The 21,632-nt window shown below is 41.7% G+C and overlaps 1 protein-coding gene across 2 annotated transcripts in view; it reads right to left on the reverse strand.

The window, feature by feature from the left end:
• Positions 1-21,632, reverse strand: part of Spata16 (spermatogenesis associated 16) — a 285,586-nt gene that overhangs the window by 100,870 nt on the left and 163,084 nt on the right. For both annotated transcript variants that reach the window (XM_040754606.1, XM_040754605.1), the window contains exon 5: positions 508-592. In XM_040754606.1, the coding sequence (XP_040610540.1) occupies positions 508-592 (85 nt within the window). The remainder of the gene's footprint in view (positions 1-507; positions 593-21,632) is intronic.

Below are 21,632 nucleotides of genomic sequence, written 5' to 3' on the forward strand. Positions count from 1 at the left end.
TGGCATCTCTTTGACATCTAACAAGGCTTTGAGAGGACATCCTGCTGTCATCTTGAGAAACAAGTGGCAGAAGATTTGCTGTTGCCCAGTTTTCAGTATGTCAGTCATATCCGTCCCTCATCTTCTCATTACCTTCCATTATGCAATTAATATCACTTCAGCTGTTGGGTGTTAAGGCCTGTAACTCAGGAAGACTTATGAAAGCGCAATTTGTTTTAAAGGACCACGTCATCACTGTATGCCTAGAAAAATAGTTCCTGGATGTCTAAATTTTATATTGAGTTGTAAAACTCCAGTATGGGTCAAGGGTTAACAACCCTGAATTTTGCCCTTAAAATTCATTTCAAAAATCTACTTCATTACAGATACATCAGCGCTGGGTAGCGGCTGGTGGACGGTTTGCCCAGGGCCATCCTTCCCAGTGGTCCTTTAGGCACCCATCCTCCATTTTCGTTCTAGAAATGAGATGAGCTCCACCTCCCTCACCGGGGCATCATCGGCTTTTACCTGCCAGTACAGTTTGATGAGCTTGCTAACACAGTGCTCACTTCCTCCACAGAGCCAGAACATGTAGTCAGCAATCATGGCGCTCCTTGAAACGAGAACACATGTAAAACACTGTGAGGTTATAAGGCAGAGGGAAAACTGTAAAATAGACAGCATGCACAAACACGGCGGAAGGTTTTACAACGCGCACATTTAACCTGAGTAAGATTAAGAAAACAAAACACATTTTAGGATGCAGAAAGTAGCTACACTGAAACAGTAAGTCGGAGAAGGAATGAGCCATTTGTCTTCTACAGGGGTCTTCCATCTGCAGAGCCCAAGGGTACCAAAAGGTTGCGGACATGCTTGTGCTCTGTTTTGGTTCCTTTGCATAAAACCTCAAAAGATGTACAGAATATCAGATTTAAAAGGCCCATTTGTGTGGGGCTGTATTTCTTTTTTCCTTTTTAAAAAAAATATCAATCCCAGTTCTCTCTCCCTTCTCTCCTCTCCTCCCCTGTCCCCCACCGACTCCCTATCCTATCCCCTTTCTGCTCCCCAGGGAGAGTGAAGCCTTCCTGGGGAATCTTCAAAGTCAGTCATATCATATGGAGCAGGGCATAGGCCCTCCCCGGTGTGTCTAGGCTGAGAGAGCATCCCTCTATGTGGAATGGGCTCCCAAAGTCCATTTGTATACTAGGGATAAATACTGATCCACTACCAGAGGCCCCATAGATTGCCCAGGTCTCCTAACTGACACCCACGTTCAGGGGGTCTGGACAGCTCCATGCTGTGCCATGCACATAGACTTTAAGATGTCTCCTCCAATCCTAGCACAGCTCTGAGCTATTGGATAGGCATTAAAGCACACCTCAGGCTTTACCTGAGTTAAAAGATTATTTATCTCTGATTAAATTTGCCTTTTTACAACTGAAAGTTAAAAAAAGCCCCACAATTCAACAGATAACCCCCTCCTCCCAACTTTGTGTCTAATTGAATTAGCTTCCAGATCCAGTGCATACAGTCACTACATTGGTCTTATTAAGCCGGGGGATATTAAAACTATTGTGGAATGGATATTAATTCATTACTTAGCACCCCTTGGAAAACAGTTTACTTTTATGGCTGTTTCTTTGCTAGGATTCTCTATTTCCTTTTTCCCCAGAGATTGCAAATCCAATTAAATGTGACTAGAAGTAATTTCAAATTGTCACGTTAGCCAATTAAACATATAATAATCCTGTGTACCTAATCACTAGTACCAAAAGTTTATTTATTTAAGTAGAGCTATCACTGTGTACTCCTGCATGTTTTTCTTATCTTCGCCTGCAGATACGTGTTGTTTCTTGACATCACTGTAAATTGAATTAGAAATGTTTCTTCCCTGAATATAGGTTGTCTGAGGCAGAGAAACTATAAACTTACTATAGCACTTTTCTCAAAGAATTAAAATGTTGACATTCTTTCTCAGGACAGATAAACATTAGGACTTTAAAAATTAACACTGGGGCTTTGGAGATTGTTCGGTGGGTAAGAGCATTGCTGTACAAACATGAGCACCCGAATCTGGGCCTCCAGCATTCATGTAAAAACTTAGACCTGGTTATGTTTCTATGTGACTGTCATTCCAGAGCTGTGGGGACTTGCAGATAGGAGTATCACTGGGGCTTGTCAACTTAGCTCCACATTCAGTGAGAGACCTTGTCTCAAGGGAATGGAGTGAGAGTGACAGAGAAGGATATCTGATGTCCTCTTCTAGCTTCTGCAAGAATGCACAAGGATATTTGTGTATTCATGCAAGACACACACACACACACACACACACACACACACACACACACACACACAAACCACAATAGCATTTGGAGGGTTACTCAACTCAATGGTTTCTTCATGCACTTGAAATACTGGAAAGGGGCTGTATTCTAACGTTTCAAATAAGTGACAGTTATCATTAAAGAATTCTGTCATGTTTCCCAAAGGCTGTGATAATAAGACAAAGTATGCTAGGAGGCTTTGATGCTGTGTGAATATGTATAGAACATGGAAAATTAGAAAATTGTCGACGTCAGGAGGCAAGGCTGCATTTCACGTGTTTGCACTTGGTAGAAGCATTCGGAAAGTCTTCTCATAGTGACCCCAAAAGCAAGCCAACTTGCCAAGATGGTGCCCTTACAGACATTCAGCTGTCAATTGTGAATTTAAGGCATCAATAGAATCTGCCAAGGGCAGCACATGCTGTTTTATAGAAGTTGGAGACTCCATGCCATCTTACTCTGTATCCCAATTCCTCTTTCCACTGGAATTTGGCTTTATGAATAGGGTTCAGAAACGGGCTCAAATTAGGAGTTTAAGTCAGAAAGCCATTTTTCTACTTCATCTGCTTCCCCAGGGAAAGGGCAGCCATGTGTCTACCACTGGCCTTCCTCTGCTCCACAGAGCAGCCTAGGGGATCAGTGTAAGTCTGAAAAGAAATATGACAAGTGTTTGGAAGCATTTTACTGTGTGATGCTTGTGAGGCAACAGATGAGGGGTTTTCATCACGCTGAATTAAAAAAAAGGCAAAGATAGTTAGCCAATCCATTCACTGAGCATCTCTAAGGACTCAAGTCCCATGTGAGATCCCGACTCTGGCAGCCTTACCATACAAATCAAATGCAATGTTCTTCACTGTTCTTCCTTCTCTCCATCAGGTATCTGTTTCCAACAGCCCCGAGTCCTGAACGTTGGTCAGTGTGACTCGGTGTTACTGTTGTCTTTGTTTCATAGTCGGCATTCTATGCTCTAACTACTGAGGGTTACTGCACCCTGCTCAGAAGGTCATATTCGAACACACCCTTTAATGAATCGAGGACTTTAATAGCTGTCAGTCTGTAACTGACATGTCCAGCATTTTACACTGTAAACCCAACACACCAGCTTCCACCCAGCATCTGATCTCACTCAGTTGAACCAGCCATGGGAGTGGCTCTCTCGTTGTTCCTTCTAGAGGTTTTCTGCACCTCACAATTATGTTGTCTTTCCCATTGTAAAGTCTCTTGCCTCTCTACCTCCAGTAACAACCTTCTTTTTTTCTCCATTAAAAAAACAAACAAAAAACCTGTGTGGACTCCCTAGGTAAATTTACTCTCTGAGTGAAGGAGAACAGGATTCTGTTCCTTCCAGTGTCTCTAGAGGTTCCATTCTACTGAGGGTGGTGGCTCACCTCTGTCCCTAGGTGACATGCATTCTTGGTTCAGGGAATGACACTAATTCCCACTTGACTTTCTTTCTGCTTTTCTCCTGTGTCCTGTTTGCTCTCTTTAGCCCAGTTTTCCTGGGATCTCCTTACATCCTTGAGTTTCTACTTTTGGGGTACCACCTGGGTGAGACGCCTGTACCTTTTTACTTTCTTTTTGTTCTCATTTCCTTGGTGAGCACCCTGGTTTTAAGTACCAAATATATATTGGCAATTCATGCCTTATGCCATGTATCTGTATTACTTTCTGAATCCCCAAGGTCTCCAGAAGCAAGCATCCAGACTTTCCACTTCTGGACATCTCTGCTTGGATGCCTGGTTGATATCTAATGGAACATAATCATCGACATCTCTACTGGGATGACCAGTTGGTAGCTAAAGGAACATAATCATATGCGGGGCTCTGATTTTCCTTCCTCTTCCCCAATACCTGGTAGTCTTCTCAGATTTTCTCTTTTGTGCCTTTGTTTTGTTTTTAATCAACACATAATAATTATATAAGTTATGAAGGACAATGTGATATTTTGATGACTATGTGTATATATACTCTTATAGTGTAAGTGAAATAATCAAATCTACGTAATTACCATCTATCACCCAAGCTCCTATTATTTTTGTAGTGAAACACTCAAAATCCTTTCTTTGTGTGATACTGAAATTATACTATAATACTAACGAATGCAGTCACCATACTATATATTAGACAAAAGACCTTATTTTCCCATCACTTTATTCCTGGTGACTGACTCTTCCCACCCACTCTTTCCCCCTCCTCACTAGCTTCTGCTAATCATTCATCTGCTCTATACTTCCAGCAACTAACTTCTTTAGCTTCCACCAGTAAGGGCATGTGGTATTTCCTCTGAATCTGGTCTATCACACTCAGCACATGGCCTTCCAGATTTACCCACGTAATTGAAGAAAAGCAAGAATTACTCTTCTGTGACTGAATAGTATACATGTGCCTGTACTGCATTTTCCTTCTTCTGTCCATCCACTGATGGAAGAAGGGGTGGATTTCAAATCTTGGCTTTTGTGTGGTAATAAACAAGGGGGTGTGGGTATCTTTTTGACACACCGATTTCATTTCAGTTGTTACATACCTAGTAGATTCACTGCTGGGTCATACTGTAGTTATTCCCAAATCCTTGGAGTCACCACTGACTCCTCCTCCTCTCACATTCCCTAGCCAACAACCTACTTCAGAATACTTCCACCCCTCACACCTCCAGCATTTTTATCTGGTTCATAATCTCTTACACATCTTATTGCAACAGCCTCCAAGCTAGACTCCTTGATTCTATGTTATTCTATTTTCAATCAGGATTGAATGTGATACCATTACAATCACTGGGTCAGACCAACTTCTTCAGGGTTTGAATCTGTTGAAGTTAAAAACCAGACTTAATGGCATCTGACTCCTGTGTCATCTAACCACTTCTCTGACATATTTTTTAAAGAAAGATTTATTTATGTATCTATGAACGTGAGTGCATGCATCCCCTCTCTTTCCCTGTGTGTGTGTGTGTGTGTGTGTGTGTGTGTGTGTGTCCTAGAAGACAAGATAAGTCATTCAGTCCTCTGAAGCTGGAGTTGAAGGTGGTTGTGTTGCTTGGTGTAGGTTCTGCGAACTAAACCCCAACCCTCTCTGCAAGAGCAGCAAGTGCTCTTAAGCCCAGTGACATTTCTCCAGCTCCACCTGATCTCATTTCTTGTGCACCCTGCTCCTCCTCAGAAAGACCAGGCAGGCTACTGCTTATGGAATTGTACCTGACCAATTTTTCCTAGCCATCCTCATGAGGCTCGTTTCCTCAAGGTGTCTTTAAATCCCAAGGATATCCTTTCTACAATGCACTGACATTTCTTACTCCTTCCACAGAGGTTGTCACATTTTGTTATTTAAAAAATTCCATTCATCTCTTCATTTATTTATTTATTTGTGTGCACACGTGTGGAGGTCAGTCTCTCCTCCCTGAATGTGGGCTCCTGGAGACTGCATTTATGCTGTCGTCTCACTGGCTCTGTTCTATTAGTTTTGCATTTCTGCTGTTCTCCACAAGCAGCACACTGCAGTATGTGCTATAGATCTGGCCCACCACGGTTTGTAAATGAAATTTCAGGAATAGAGTGACTCTTGCTCCTGGGTGCGTAGCTTACACATCATCTTACTGCAGTGGAAGTGCCGAAGCCTGTGAGAGCCACAGAGCCTGTGGCCTGCAAAGCATTGTTCCTGGGCCTGTATTGGAATCCATCCCCTTCCCCAGACAGGTCTTCACATGCTTTAGTCATTGCTTTGTCCGCAGTGCCTATTTTAACATTGTACCCTGCATGTAGTCACACAAGTAGTTATTGAATTAACAATAGCACATTACCCTATTTACCTGTTTAAACTAAAGAAAAAAACCCAACAACTCTGTGTTACAGGGAGCCTGAGGAAGCTACACGGGATTCCAGTTTGAACAGTCTGGACTTAGGTTAATTTCACTTTCCACGTCTAACAGAATGATTTTGTAATGGAGGTGTTGTGACAATGGGGCGACAATCTAATTTGTCCAATATGATTCCAATGTAAGTTAGCTCACAGGAGAGCTTAATAAATGCTAATGGATGCTGACGTGTTTATTACATAAATTAAAGAGGGAAGTAGCAGGAGGCACATTGGCCCAATGGGGTGCATCTAAAATTATGTTTGGTGTGATGCCTTCAGTCATGTGTCAACTACTATTGCTTTCTTGCAAGCAAATCTACTTCTGCTTTGATATTATGTTTGAATCCATTTTGTGGAACTGTCACTGTGAAGTCACATTTATTTACTCAACACATCTGTTAAAAGTAAAAGGGTTGGAATCTGGCATATGCATGAATATATTCGTAAGTGAAAGGTATTTTATGTCATGAACTCAGATTACTGAGACTCAAATCCTATCCCTATGGAATGGCATATGCACAATCAAAGAATTAGGCATTGTTCTTGATAATACAGGAATTAGCTTTTATTTTCTAAATTATGGTCATGAAAGGTTCCTGAGTATAAACACATCTATGCCCGCCAAATTTTCAAGATGGCTGTCTTCAAACAGACCATGCAATTCTAAGAGCACGTGAATATATGATTGCCATATCCCAAGGCCTAAGCTTGGTTTCAAAATTTACAACATTTCTACCCGGTGTGGCCACATGGTGGTGTGAAACAATAAGGTATGGGTAAACAAAAGAAAATCACAGCATACAGACCTTAGTGTGGTTTTCCTGGGTTGACTGGCTGGGACCTTGAAAAGTCATTTCGTTCATCACCTTGCCTTTAGGCAGGATCACACTTAAACCTTTCAAATGAGACTGATGAGAATCTATTCTGTTTTAAAGACCTCCACAGAAGGGCACTGCTCTGAATTCCTCACTGATTCCACAGCTTCCCAGCCATAAATAGCCTTTTCTAGAGCTTTAATCTGCTGGTTTTAGTACTCTTTCCATGGCTATCACAACCCTACTGGCTGTGGTCTGTAGAAGAGCAACTTGAAATAGCCCCACAACCATTTGTTAATGTTCTTGTTGCCAGGTTAATTAATCAACCCATCTGTGTTGATCTCTCTGCATGGCCTCTTTTCCTCATCATTAGCTGTTTTTGTGGTTGCCTTTTCAACTCTTTTAAGTCCCTCCTCTTCTTCCTGTTACAACTGGAAACTGACTCTGCCAGAGTCTCAGGATGACTGTGTGAGCTTTCCATGCAGTTCCTCCATTTATTTCTTGGTTACAGATACTCAGAAGAGTGCATGAGTGTTGGCTAACTATAGACTCAATCCATTTTAACTCACTTAGAAGCTGTTTCATTCTCCCTATACTTAAAACATGCTCAGGATGATACATGTTACATATTCATATGCATATATGTTATTAATTTTAGATGAATTAATATTGATGCCCAAATGTATATGCCTTTTGAGTATAAATGCATACTAATAAGGAGATGTTATTCTCAGTGGAAGGGGCAAATCACTAGTTTTGCTCCAACACACACACACACACACACACACACACACACACACACACACACACCACACATACTCACACCCACCCCAAGCATTTTTTGTAGACTTTCATATTTTCCATATAGCAGTTAGCTACAGCAATCTTGAAACAAGGTAAGATGCAAATGGTATGCAGTGAAATCCAGGTTCTTGGGGGTGACCTACAGCTCTCAGCTGTCCCTGTTTCCACCCCCCCCCAGCATATATGCTTACAGCCACCACACCTTATTGTCTAGCACTCCTTCTCTGGAACCTTGGCCTTTTCCTGGTGGATTTCCTGTTTGAGAGTGACTTGTTGGTTTTCTTGACATTGCCTTCTTTCTCTAGACCTGTGCAGTCCAAATGGTTGTCGCCAGCCCTAAGTGACTAATTACATTTAAATTAATGAAAATTTAAAAATCTAATTCAGTTTCTCAGGTTCAAAAGCACATTTTTGGTAGCCAGCAGTTACCTATAGTAGAGGCTCTTCAATTGAGTGGCAAGAAATTCTTGTCACTTGAGGGTTTACTGGACAATGTTGCTCTAGGATATAAGACATGGGAGTCTGCCAGCCTAGTGCCTCATACCAGTCTGGTAAGTAGGAGGCACTCAGTCCTTGCTTATTTTTAAATTAAAAAATCATATGTATTTACGTGCTTGGTGCCTTTTTTCTTCTTTGGGGGTTGACAGGATCTCATGTGTCAGAACTGGCTGTGAGTTTGCTATGTAGGCAAGGATTGTCTTCATCTTTTGATGCTCTGCTCCCGCCTCCTCAGAGGAGGGATTTCAGGCATTACTGGGGTGGTCCTATGCAGTTACTGTCTGCATTCCCTTAGGCTTAGCATTGGCCACCTCCTGCTTCCAAAACCAGTTGACAGGAACCTCTGGGCATGTGCACATTGGCACTTGATGTGCATTGAAGAAGCTAAACATATCCAGCCCCCCCACTTTTTTTTCTACAGGAAAAAGAAATGCTACCAGCCAACCAGCATCCTAACAGATGTGCCCTGCAGGGTGTGCACTGATGGTCTAGGGTGTCAGTGAGGACTTTGGATTGCCTTCTTCACTGTGTTCTTTGAGGACCAGGCTGAGGCAAGAGGCAGTGAGTGAAGCAAGTTCTAAGGCATCTTAGGAAGCGTGAGGGTCAAGTCTGCCTTTCACTTTTTAACAAGCTTGGTATGGATGGCATGGGAAGTTCTGTGACAGTCTCAGCATTTGCTCTGCTGATGAAGACTACATTAGCTAAGACCCCAGAAAATGTAGACGCCTCAGCTACAGTGGCACCGTTCCTCTTTAAATAGAGAAGGAATGCATATTTTTCTGGGATCTCAACTAGATTATCAGAAGACCTTGGACCAAGCAGCAGGGGAGCTTGCCTGAGGAAGTTTGCCACCACACCAGCAGAAGACACTGAGCCTCCTTAATGACGTGCCCTGAAGTCCTGGCACATATGTGGAAGTCAGAGGACAACTTTTAGGTGCCAGTTCTTTCCTACTATGTAGGTTCTAAGGATCAAACTCACGTCCATGGGCTTGGCTGCAAGCACCCTCAGCCATGGAACCATCTCATCAATCTCTGTTGCTACTTTTTGAGGTTTAAACTTGTTCAGTGGTTCCTGCCGATCTCCAGATTCTGGTCATTCTTGCTTCTGCATGACTGTCTTCCAGAATATGAGAGCTTTGCTTCATGCTCACTACTTCCTGCTGGTCTGGTAGCCACAACACATGACAGTGACAGTACCAACTGTTGTCTGGCAACTGTTGTTTATACCAGCAACCAGTGTTCTCCAAGTGCTTTTATAGATCATTTAACTCTTTTTGGTTTGTTTGCTTGTTTTTTGAGACAGCTTCTCTGTGTAACAGCTTTGGCTGTCCTGGAACTAGCTCTAGACAAGACTGGCCTCAAACTCAAAGAGATCTGCCTGCCTCTGCCTCCCAAGTGCTGGGATTAAAGGCGTGCACTACCATTCTGGCAATCATTTAACTCTTACGACCAAGCTACGAATTAACAGGTTTAAAGAGATTACATTTCAAAAAAGTAGTTACTGTGATAGAGCCTGACAGGTTCAGTTTCAGTGCCATGGACTTCACTTGGCTGGGCTCTTCCTGCACATTTTTTTCACAGGACTCCATTAACTCTTGTTCAACTTCCCTGGGGCTAATTTTCTGCCAAGCTGACAATTGTTGATGTAGTATCTAAACGCGGATCTCCCCAGCGGTTGGTCAGACAAGCTGGGGACACTATTGCTTCTGCCTAGACCTCATCCCTGCCTGTCTCACCAGATGACATGTTTTCTTCATCGGTGGTTTCTTAATCTGACAAAATCGATTTTTCTCCTTGGCCATGTCAAGAAAGGCACTTTTACATTAAAATATTCATGTCTGTGAAAGTAGAAGAGGTGCCATTAGAGCTAAGGAAGGGGATCCAGGAGTAGGCAGAGTGAGTAAGGCGGACATGGGGATGGATATGATCGGCATGGATTAAAGTGTTACAATGAAACTCAATGTTCCATATAATTCATATTCACTAAAAATGAAATAAAATGTCTTCTTGAAGAGGTATGGGTGAATAGAAATAACTTCAGGTTATGTTTGAAGGTTTTATTTTATTTTTCTGTTCGGAATCTGAATGTATCGGTTATCTTTTTAATTCTGTGACATAACACCTGACAAAGTAACATGAGGAAGGAGGGGCTTATTGTGGTCCTAGTTCAAGGGTGCAGTTCATCATGGCTGGGTGGCATGGTGGCAGGACTGCGAGGCAGCTGCTCTGGGAGGGGAGAGAGAGAGGGATGCTCGTGCTTGGCTTGCTGTCTCTTTTTCATGCAGTCCAGAACCTCAGCCCCATCATTAGGTGTTGCCCACATTTTGGTTGGGTCTTTTTACTTGAGCAAATAAAATCTAGAAACTGCTGCAAAGACATGGTTAGAGACATGTTTCTATGGTGGTTATAATTCCTATCAAGTTGACAATCAATATTAACTATCAAGTCAACTAACTATCCCAAGTGTTTGTTGTTTTATAGGAAGGTTTAGAGTCATGGCAACATGCAAAATTACAAGGACATCATGCTGACCTTGATGACTCCCAGTGACAATTGATGTGACATCGTATTTGAAAACAACAACCAAATGTAAGGTATTTTAAAACTATAGATAGCTAAGCAAGTAGCAAGTACATAAAATTAACTTGTCACAAATCATATATACTGTAGAATTTTAAATGGAAAAGTGATTACCTCTGACTCTTTTTTTTTTTTACTTATGTGGGAGAGAGGTAAAGGAGTAAGGTAAGGGAATAGGGAAGAGAGAAAGAGAGAGAAAAATAGAAAAGAGAGAAGAGAGAGAGCTGCCTCCTCAGAGAAACAGCTGAAAGAGATAGAGCAAAATAAAACTTTTTTTATTTGTTTCTCTGAAGCATTGGAGCCTATCCTGGAACTCCCTCTGTAGACCAGGCTGGCCTCAAACTCCCAGAGATCTGCTTGCCTTTGCCTCCTGAGTGCTGGGTTTAAAGGTGTGTGCCACCACTGCCCAGCTTGCCTCTGACACCTAAGGAATGATTTTGCACCTGAAGAAAGGCTACTGTTGCTTAAATGATGATGAAGAGAAGAAAATGGACTCAGGTCTTTTTTCGCCAGTGGCATCATACATATAGTAACAGTGAAGGTAAAAGGCATGTAGATACTGAGGAGGAATAAAGGGCTTCTGTTGAGGAATCATGAGAAAGGTCCAGAAAATTACAGTGAGCACAGAATCTGATAGATCTTAGATTCCAAGGAGATGGACTTGGATTATATCTTCTAGATGTGGGAAACAATTGAAAAATTTCCAGCTTCAAGAGTACCATGAAACTTTCTGTTTTTGCAATTCCAGACACTGCTATTCTTGGCACAGTGATGGAAAGGAAGTTGTACCCAGCCTGGGTCTCTCTGGCTTGCACAGAGCAGGGATGGTGACCAGTTCCAGCCCCAATCATCCCAGCAGTATTTCTACTTCTCTATTTAGCTATGGGTTCATAAGCCGTGTCCTTTTCTCACTGGACCTCTGTGCTATAGAGAATCAGAAGGTATTGTGAAGACACAGGGCCCTGGAAGAGTCTTATGGTTATAGGAAGGAATCTCACAACATGATTCTGGGTCCCTCATTTACATACTTCATGAATTCATTAAGCCCACAAAGATGGGACTCTAAGATGAATAAGCCATTTCCTATTATTAGAGTCTAATGAGGAGGCAAACATGCACAAAGATAATTATATCACAATGAATAAAGTGGAATAATCAATATATGCATTAATGCAACTGAGAGCCTAATAGTGTCAGGGAGGGGACCTGCTTACACCGATGGGTAGGACAAAGGGAGTACAGACCGAGAATCTCATTGTGGTTAGGTTACAGGACAAACCCAGGTGCAGATGCTAGAAGTGTGGGAAATCCAGCAGTGCCACCTGGCTAAGCAAGAAGGGCATGAGGAAGCCAGGTCTTATCTGGAGGGGAACCCTGAGGGTTTTCAGTGCAGGGTGACATGGCAAGCTCTGTGGTCTTCAGAGAGACTGTCAGCGTTCATATCAACAACTCTCAGGGAACACATGTGAAGGGCAGGCATTTCAGGAGTTCCACACCTGGGCAATGATGACTGGCAAACCGGGAGCCAAGATCCTGGCACTATTTCTAGGAACAGCCTCAAATGAAGCAAGCAAGAGAGAAGAGAAGATCTAAGACAGTAATGTGATGAGATCCAATCTCACATCGGGGATGGCTTCCATAGACGTGTTTGAAACAAACAAACCTAAAATTGTTTTATGTCTCTTTCTAGATGAATGAATATCTAATGACTAAATAAACAGCAAATAACAATAAGGCAATGTTGAACTTGGCCAGAACTAAACAGTGCAAACCTACAAGGGGCACTAACTGTTGTTACGCATCATGTCAAAATAAATGGTGTGTTACTCTGAGTCTCTGAAGATCACGGATGGAGTCTGGAAAACCCCAGAGAAACTCCTTCTGCATGGGGTCTGGAGGGGTTCCCTCTGGAACATTTCTCAGTCAATGTTCCTGTCAGCCACTGTCTCCTGACCATCCATATCTGAGTTCACCTTCCCATGACCGTAATGGGATGCTCGTGCTTGGGTCATTCCCACCTATCAGAACACCTTCATCTTTGGTATGAGTAGAAATATGCAATAATTTTAGGCTTAGACAAGATCATAAAGCTTTATCCGATTTCTTGCAGGACTAAATAAAGGAAGGGAAAACAAAGGATGCAATCTCGGTCATCCCGAAGGGAGCAAAAAAGCTAGAGCAGCGTATGGCTGGTTCAGCCCAGGCAATCCTGGGTTTAATTCTACTTCCAGCAGTTCATACCAGCAGATTCTGCAGCCAACATAAAATGTAAAGCAGTTGGAGATAGGAGCATTCAGAGCAGAAAATAAACCCATTCACAGTAGAGGGACAGCTTACAGTGGAAATAACCAGAACCAACTGTCATCCTCCTGCCTGCCACTCCATCTCCAGATCCACACTAGAGTGGGAAAAAGCCTCAGAATGTACAGGGATTGTACAACCTGATAAGATACCTTAATTGTTCAGCATAATGTACAAATCAATCATGGCCTGAAGCTCAGTTCTTTACTTTTCAAGAGCCAGAGACCTACAGGCAGCGAGGGGAGAGGTCGAGTGCTTAGTGGGTGCAGGCAGACCTCAGCTTGATAAGTGTACACTGTGATGTTGTCATGGCAACCACAGTCAGCCATGTAAAGTCATGTTTACAGAAATGATATGTTCTTCACAGTTACGCGGTATTTTATCAATTAAGCAAAACCAGATGAAAGAAGTGAAGTAACTTAATAGTTCTGAATTTTCTAACAGTGAGCCTGGTTTCCTTTTCAGTGTTTCCCAACAATGGTCACTCAAGCTGACTGTAGGCATTTACATTTAGTGTCCTATGGGGCTGTCTTGTACATAGTGTTGGAGTCAGCATATGTGGCGGTTGTGTGATGGTCCCAACACCAACACTCATTCTTAGGAGAGGGAACGAAGCTGAGACTCATTCGATGAAATTAATTGAGATTTTTGAGGTCGTCGGTCATTAGAATGGCAAAGAAATCTTTTGGGGTTTTAGGTGTCACTGTGATAATTGTGACTGTATTTGTAGTTGTCACACTGAGATTAAACAGACTAGGAGAACAAAGTCACCCATCCCGGTCACTGACAACAGAACCTCTCTGTGGGAAAATACAACAGAGATTCCATAGACTCTGTTCACCAAAGCCAGCAGCTTCCCAGCTAAGGGCTGGCTCATTCTTCCAAAATAGAAGAGGCCTTAAAGTCACACAGAAGCAGTTGCTGTCTTTGGGAGTGACAGGATGTTTGAAGTGGACGTCAGACAATGTTTGGGTGTGTTCAGACTTGTCTTCCAAGAAATTCTAAATACTCATGGAAGGTAGCCGCCACCTCTTCCTTCACAATGCAAGCCAAGGGCATACTTTCTCAAGTGAAACCACCCAAGCCTCGCCTGATGACAGGATTCAACATTTTCTTTTTTTAAACGCCTGTTTGGTGCCTGTGTTCTTCAAGGTAGAGATAAATTATCCATTTGAGAAGACCCAGAAAATAGCCCATACCTAGACTGGCTCCTCCAGAACAAAACACCGTAAGAGAAACATTTTCCTTCTTCCTTAAGGGCACTGCACATTTGTGCTTCCTTGGAAGGCCATCCACAATCACTGACTACTTTGAATAAACTATTTTTCATCACAGTAATAGATAGGTGGTATAGCTGGAAACAGATGCCTGAGATGTAGAGGTAGCAGCTAGATTGCCTTGGCTTGAATCCCAATTTCTTCATTTGCTAGCTGTGTGACTTCAGACAAGTTACTCAACCTGTCTGTTGGGGATTTTGTGCACGAGAATGCTGACTGGTATCAGTTTTCTGCTCTTGGACTGTCAAGGAATTAAGTGCTCTGTCCTATGTATTGTATGGCAGATAGTCTCTGATGTTTACCAAGCACTCAGTAGTTAGCATTCTGTCCAGGCGCTGACACTGCTAGTGAAGAAAAATGAAACCCATGTGGTTGTGATCAGAAGCTTATTTGGACTTTCTTCAAAAGGAATCTGATTTTCTCATTGTTATTAAAGGTTATGTAGGGCTAGGAGCCTAGAGCAATGTTGCCTTTTGGGGTAGCCTCTTCCTCTTTCTCCTCCTCCTTCTTAACCCTCTCCTCTCCCTCCTTTTCTTCTACTCTTCATTTTCCTTCTCCTATTCCTCCTCTTCATCTTCTTCTTCCTCCTCCCCATCTCTTCCTCGTCTCCTTTTCCCTTCTCTTCCTCAACCTCCTTTGTTTTTCTTTGCTGGTGTTTGGGGAGAAAACCCATGCTAGGTGAGCATTCTCCCATGAGCTATATGTCTGGCTCACATACAACCTTCTTCAACTCTTTTAAATGCTCCTGCCTTCTAGCATGTCATAACACTTGAGTCATGTCTTTCCTGAGACAGCCCCTTTATTCTCACCTTGATTAGCTCTGTGCAATTTGGGAAACTAATCTTCAATACAGGATGGTTTGTGGAGCCCAGAGCTCATCTCATCTGTTAGGAATTGAAAAAGACCTGCTCAGGATAGCCACTTGCTACATGACTATGAAATGAATGAGTTAATATAAGCTCCAAGGGGGGCAAAGGTTTTCACACTTTGCCTCAGTGCTATCTGCATTTTTGCACAAAAACTACACAGAATAGGTGAGCATGTATCTGTGTACATTGGAGAAACCAATTCTGATACATGGAGCAGGATACTTGATTACTTCTTGGGAGCTATTTCTCTGAGGCAGGGAGGACAGTGACAGTTGTTATCTGTAACCTTTATTCCTCCTATAAGCTCCCCTCCTTCATTTACCCAAAAATCTACTGACCACTTACTTTCTGAAGGGCATCGTAGCTGATGATGTGTGGGACAAGTCAGACAGCATGCCCAAATATATTGATCACAGAGCTTAAGTTTGAATTGTTTGAGTAGTTGGGATAGCATGTAGTTCTCTGGCCAACTGTGAATTAAGTGTCATTGTCTCAGTCAGTGCCCTCCTAAGAGGGCTGCTTTACACCTGCATAAGGAAGCATGCCTGGCTCCTCTTGTTGGACTTTCTGTTTAGACTGGGGTAGGCAGGTAAGGACTGCAGTAGGCAGGAGATCATCTGGCTCAAAATTCTTAGTTGAAACCCACATGACTAGTGGTGCAGATTCATGAGCTTTGATATTCAAAAGAGAAACTGCCCACAGCAGGATGAGGAGGAAGAGGATCGAAACAGGCTCCATCCTCTGCAGTTTCTATCTTTCCTTCATCTGCTGTATTTTAGGCTGCTCAGATGGATAAACATCAAGACAAAATAAAAGCTGATTATAACTTATTTTTTCAAGCAGACTTGGAGATAGGACAGAGACAGAGAGAGAGAGAGAGAGAGAGAGAGAGAGAGAGAGAGAGAGAGAGAGAGAGAGAGAGAGAGAGAGAGAGAGAGAGAGAGAGAGAGAGAGAGAGAGAGAGAGAGAGAGAGAGAGAGAGAGAGAGGTCAGCATTACGGTGTCCACTGTCTTGAACCTACGAGTAGGGTAAACACATATTTAGGTTTCCCCAAGATGGCCCTAACTTCTTCCTGTCATTGTAGAGTGACAGCCCTCTCTCACTATCATACTGCCATGGATTACATGACAAGTGACAAAGTGTCCTGTAGTTCTCTCAGGGTAGGCATACATGTATGCGTATTGCACAGCCTTTCTCCATGGTTCAATGCACCTGTTTAATACCCCGTAGAGAGAATTAAAATCCTTTCTCTAATAGGATTGTAAGCTCCTCAAGGGCAGAAATCTCATTTTCTGCTTCTTTTATTTCTCCTTACTACCGAGAGCTGATTATATAGAAGGCTATAATATATTCTTGTTGAATTATATTGCTCTTTCCCCTGACTTGGGATATTTAAAAATTCATTTGCATGTGTATTTTTTCTCCTATATGATATATTTTCTTAGAGATAAAATATATTTATTCCCAGTCAGCTTAACTCACTGAATGAATCCCCCACCCTACATTCTTTAGTTGGACTCCATAGAACTTTGGTTTTCATGCCTAAATTGTGCTTTCAAAATGTACAGCTTGTAGCTTTTAGTTTATGAATAAGAATCAGAAAGCCTCAGATACACAAACACATTTTAAGTAACTTACAAATTACACAGTATACACAAGTACCCTCATGGAGTGAACATGGGTCCTCAGACAAACGAGAAAATAGCAAAGTTGGAGCGAGCGAGCGAGAGAGAGAGAGAGAGAGAGAGAGAGAGAGAGAGAGAGAGAGAGAGAGAGCTATTTTGCAACTATAGGAAGCAGTACAGGCGAGGAAGTTAGAAGTTGCAATGGTATGTATACCAGAAGCATACACTTGCTCATTTATTGTGCCCTCTCTTTGGATCATTCCCAACAGTTCTGACATTCCTGCTCAACTTGCAAGGAAGAACACAGGGAACTACTTTGGTCTGACTCTGGATCCTAGCACCACAGCTTCTGGGAGTACAAGATCAGGACCCTTTCTGATGCCCTTGAACTGGCTCATGGCATTGGCTCCAGGCTCTGTATACCACCTAGTGCACAGGACCCTGCCACTGTGAACTCAGATGCTGCCTGAAGGTTTACTCAGGCAGATGCCCCTTCATCATCCTTTCTAAACAACCGCAGGGTTAGTGGTATTTGCCTTACTTTTTTTTTTTTACTTTTTACAAATGTGCCCAGAGGTAATCACTAATTGATGGTAGCATATTTATAAATCAAAGTGAAAATAGATAATTTTGGAAAGCAGTAACAGCTGGCAGGAATTTTTTTATGTGAGCCGATGTTATGGAGGGAAACAGCTCTGTGGACACGAACAAAGCAATTGCACTAACTTGCATAAAAGTAGACAACACACTGAGTCTCATGAGGGAATCCTAAGTTTTCAGAAGATACGAGGAGAAAGCAGGAGAAAGCATGTATCCCTTGTTGGATGGAGGAGATGGAGATATTGAAAGGGTGAGTGTGGGGCGGGTGAGGAGGAAAAAGAACATAGGGCTAGCTAGACACATTATGAAAAAGCATTGTGGAGGAGGCCATGCTTTTCACACACACACACACACACACACACACACACACACACACACACACACACACACACATACACGACACTTCGCATGGGATGGAAAGACTTAAGAGCACACCACACTCCATCTTTGAGCAGCTGTTATCATTCTGGGGGAGGTCACAGAGGCCTCAAGGCCTTGTCCAAGTGAGATCCATCTTAGTTCTTCCTGATTCAAGGAAAAATTCCTCTGTTAGAAAGTTGGGGTTTTACCAAGAATTTGGGGTTTATGTCTCTGAACTGACAACGCAGTCATTTGTGCCCGGGGGAAGGGTAGAAATCTATGAATTTACTTCAGAGGCTTACAGAATTAGATGAGGAATGCAGTGCCTTCCACAGAAATCAGTTGGCAGAGACAACTCAAAGGCAATCTTCTGAGCAATTGCATGTAAAACACGACAGGCTTGCAGAGAGTGCTGTGCATGCCTCGAAGCCATCCCGACAGCTCCAGTGGACACCATTCCTGTAGCTGCCCCCTGCTCCCACACACTGGTTCAAGCTGTTGTTTCCCTGTTCCTTGTTGAGGAATCCAGAGGCTGAAGACTGGTGAAAACTCAGCAAATGGCAGGGTTATGTTACACATGTATTTAGCCTATTGGTTTGCAAAATACTGGTAAAGAAACAAACAAAGAGGAAAATGAAAATCGAAACAGTGGCAAGTGCCAACATGCCTTCTAGTCTGTAAGCTCAAGCCCACAGGCAAAAGACAGAGCTAGTCAAATCGGTAATCATTGCAAGTCTGAAGCCTATTTTCAAAATACAACAAAGGCGTTAAAGGTTTTACCAGCAATAGTAAGTTAACAAAGCAACTGCGAGGCAAACGGCTGGTCCTTCAGGCTTTCCAGGCAGAAAAGACAGTAAGTAATTTCAGGCCAAGGATGACTAATCCAGCAGATGAGCTGTTGTCAAAGATGAGATTGTGTTGACAAACAGGAAGGGAAAATTTGCTGAGGAGTTGCAGTCAGAGAAATCCTTGAGTGGCAGTTTCTCAGGTCAATCGCCCTGTGAAATCTGATACTAAATGTTACAGTATGCACTTAATATTTGTGTGAACATATTGGTGTGTAGATTGTAGGAACAAAAGCCTACATGGTAATGTATGCCCACCATTTCAAGGTGTTTCAGATAGGACGATCTTTTGTCACCATTTTCCTTGACTAAAGTATGCAGATCTGGCCCTCAGGAACCCCAGAAACATGTACTAGTGTGTTGGGTGGAATGTGTGTCCTGTATCATAATAGACAACATACAAGCAGGCTGTTGCTGTTGTGACTTACTTTGTGCTCAAGGGTTGATAAAACATGGGGAAACAGAAGTCGTAGAAGAAATAGATTTAAACAATCAACATGAAGTTTTTATTACTGAGTCTGTAATAAAATATAAACACTCTCATTGGCTTTTGCAAAGTCCATGAATAAGGAACTTCTCTTTCATGCTGTACTCAGACACCTGTTCGAAGGAAAATCTTATCTCTTTTATTTACCTATTTAGATTTAAGATCCAGATGTTTGTTAATAATATAAGGGCCTCTTCACAATGTTGATTTAAATGCCAGTGGGCTGTTCTGTGCATTGAAATAGCAGCAACAACACCTCTCATTTCAGAGGACTCTATGGCATGTTAGAAATATTCACTTATGCTCTAATTTCAGATCACAAATATTTACATTGTGAGTAATGGGTTGTGATGATAAAATTAGTGCTAAGGGTAAAGGGAGGAGCTGGTAAGTCTCCATCTTCAGGGAACCAATGGATGCATGTGAATAAATTGGGGCTTAAGGAAATAGTTATGACATAGAATGTGCACAAGAATCTGCATAAATAAGGCAGAGTCATTGAATAAAGATGGGAGTTAATGTATTGGGAGAAAGTGGGGCCAGGGAAAAAGTCCTAGAAGAAAAGGGTCTGGAGGAAGGCATCAGAGGTGACTAGAGGCACAGCTCTGAGCAGAGACAGTGGTACAGATACATGAGTGGACATTTGATAGAGTAAGCTGCCTAGGTGAACATTCAGGATGGAAATAAGGGTGTGTGTGTGTGTGTGTGTGTGTGTGTGTGTGTGTGTGTGTGACAGTGAATGCATGTGACATGTGCAAATGTTTGAATGTGCAATGGGAAAGGAGGCCAAAGAGATAGTCTTGGTTGTAAGAGACTTAATTTCCCCAGGATTTATTTTATAGATTATGGAGAGTCCTTAGAGATAATTAATTAATTTAAAGGGTTTATTTCATATTTGCTCCATTAATAAAGCAGACCATATATACACATATATTATTTGATTTAAAAAATTAACAAAATGGCAAGGTTATCTTTTACTTTTGTAAATATTAATTTGCAGCATTAACTAAAATTCTTGCATTGTATTCTGTGGGTATTTTCATTATTTAATCCCCTGTGTTACAAAATCAAGACACAGAAGAGTAAAATTTTGAGAGCTATAAAGAATTTAATTTTGAGCAGATGCTTATGATACAGACAGATAGTGATGCCTTTAAGGAAATAGAATCTATATATGTGGAACTGGAAGACAAAAACTGAGATTTCATATATATATATATATATATATATATATATATATATGGATATCACTGGGGTATTGATTGCTTAAAGTCAGGAAAGAAAACAACATTGCAATGGAAAGGTAAATGCAACATTTTCAAAAAAGAGAAAAAGACAGAAGAACTTTTAGAAATACACTTTTATGTTTCTTTTTTCCTGCTTCTTAAAATATATATACTGTGTTTTACTGTTGTATTCTTCTCATGCTTTTTTCTTTTTTGCATATTCTAAAGGGATATAAAGAATTCATGGAGTGGGGAGAGGTTAGCTTCTGGGGGGAGACGAAGGAGGGGAAAGTGTGATCAGACACATTTTTATGAAAAATTTGTTTTCTTTCTTAGAAAATATTTACTTATTCATTTATTTTATTTATATTGGTGCTCTGTCTTCACACACACCAGTAAAGGAAACCAGATCTCATTACAGATGATTATGAGTCACCATGTGGGTGCTGGGAGTTGAGCTCAGGTCCTATTGAAAAGCAGTCATGCTTGCAAGCACTGAGGCATCTCTTCAGTCCTGAAAAAATTATTTGCAATAAAAATTAAAATAAAGAAGAAAACCAATAAAAATACACTGAAGCAGGAGGATGACAGTATACAAGACACTAATTTCATAAATGTATTCAGGAATGAGAAAGACTGTGAGAGCATATTAACTATAAAAAGAGTAACATCAAAGTGCTTATATGAAAATAAAATTTTGATAACCCACATGAAATAACACCAATATTTATGGTCCCTTCAAATGTCAGAGGCTAATGAATTCCTTTTTGAAGAATGGTTGTATTCTTCTTAATAATAAAAATTGTTACTAAAGAAAAATAATTTTTAAAGTACGAAGTGAGGAACGAGAGATTGAGAAAGAAAAGGCAAGCTGTGGGAGAACCAGGAGATCAGAATATAAACTCAATGGTAAAGAAAGAACAGACTCTCCTGCAGCCTTTGGGAGAAGACCAAGCGATGTCCACCATGACTGTTGTCTGGTCAACAGCAACATGGTTCCAGGTGATGACACAGGGCTGCCGATCCTGACTCCTCACTTCAGCTTTAGTGGAACTAGCCCTAGGTTTTACTCTGGTAATTAAAGGAGAGTACAGACGAATAGCAGAATGAGCTTCAGCAGCTAAAATTGAAATGGAATCTGTGGAGTACAGAAAAAGAACTTGCTCTGAAGTTATAGCAGGCAGAGAAGG

Source organism: Mesocricetus auratus, unplaced genomic scaffold (genome assembly GCF_017639785.1).
Source record: "Mesocricetus auratus isolate SY011 unplaced genomic scaffold, BCM_Maur_2.0 Super-Scaffold_100011, whole genome shotgun sequence".
NCBI lineage: Eukaryota > Metazoa > Chordata > Mammalia > Rodentia > Cricetidae > Mesocricetus > Mesocricetus auratus.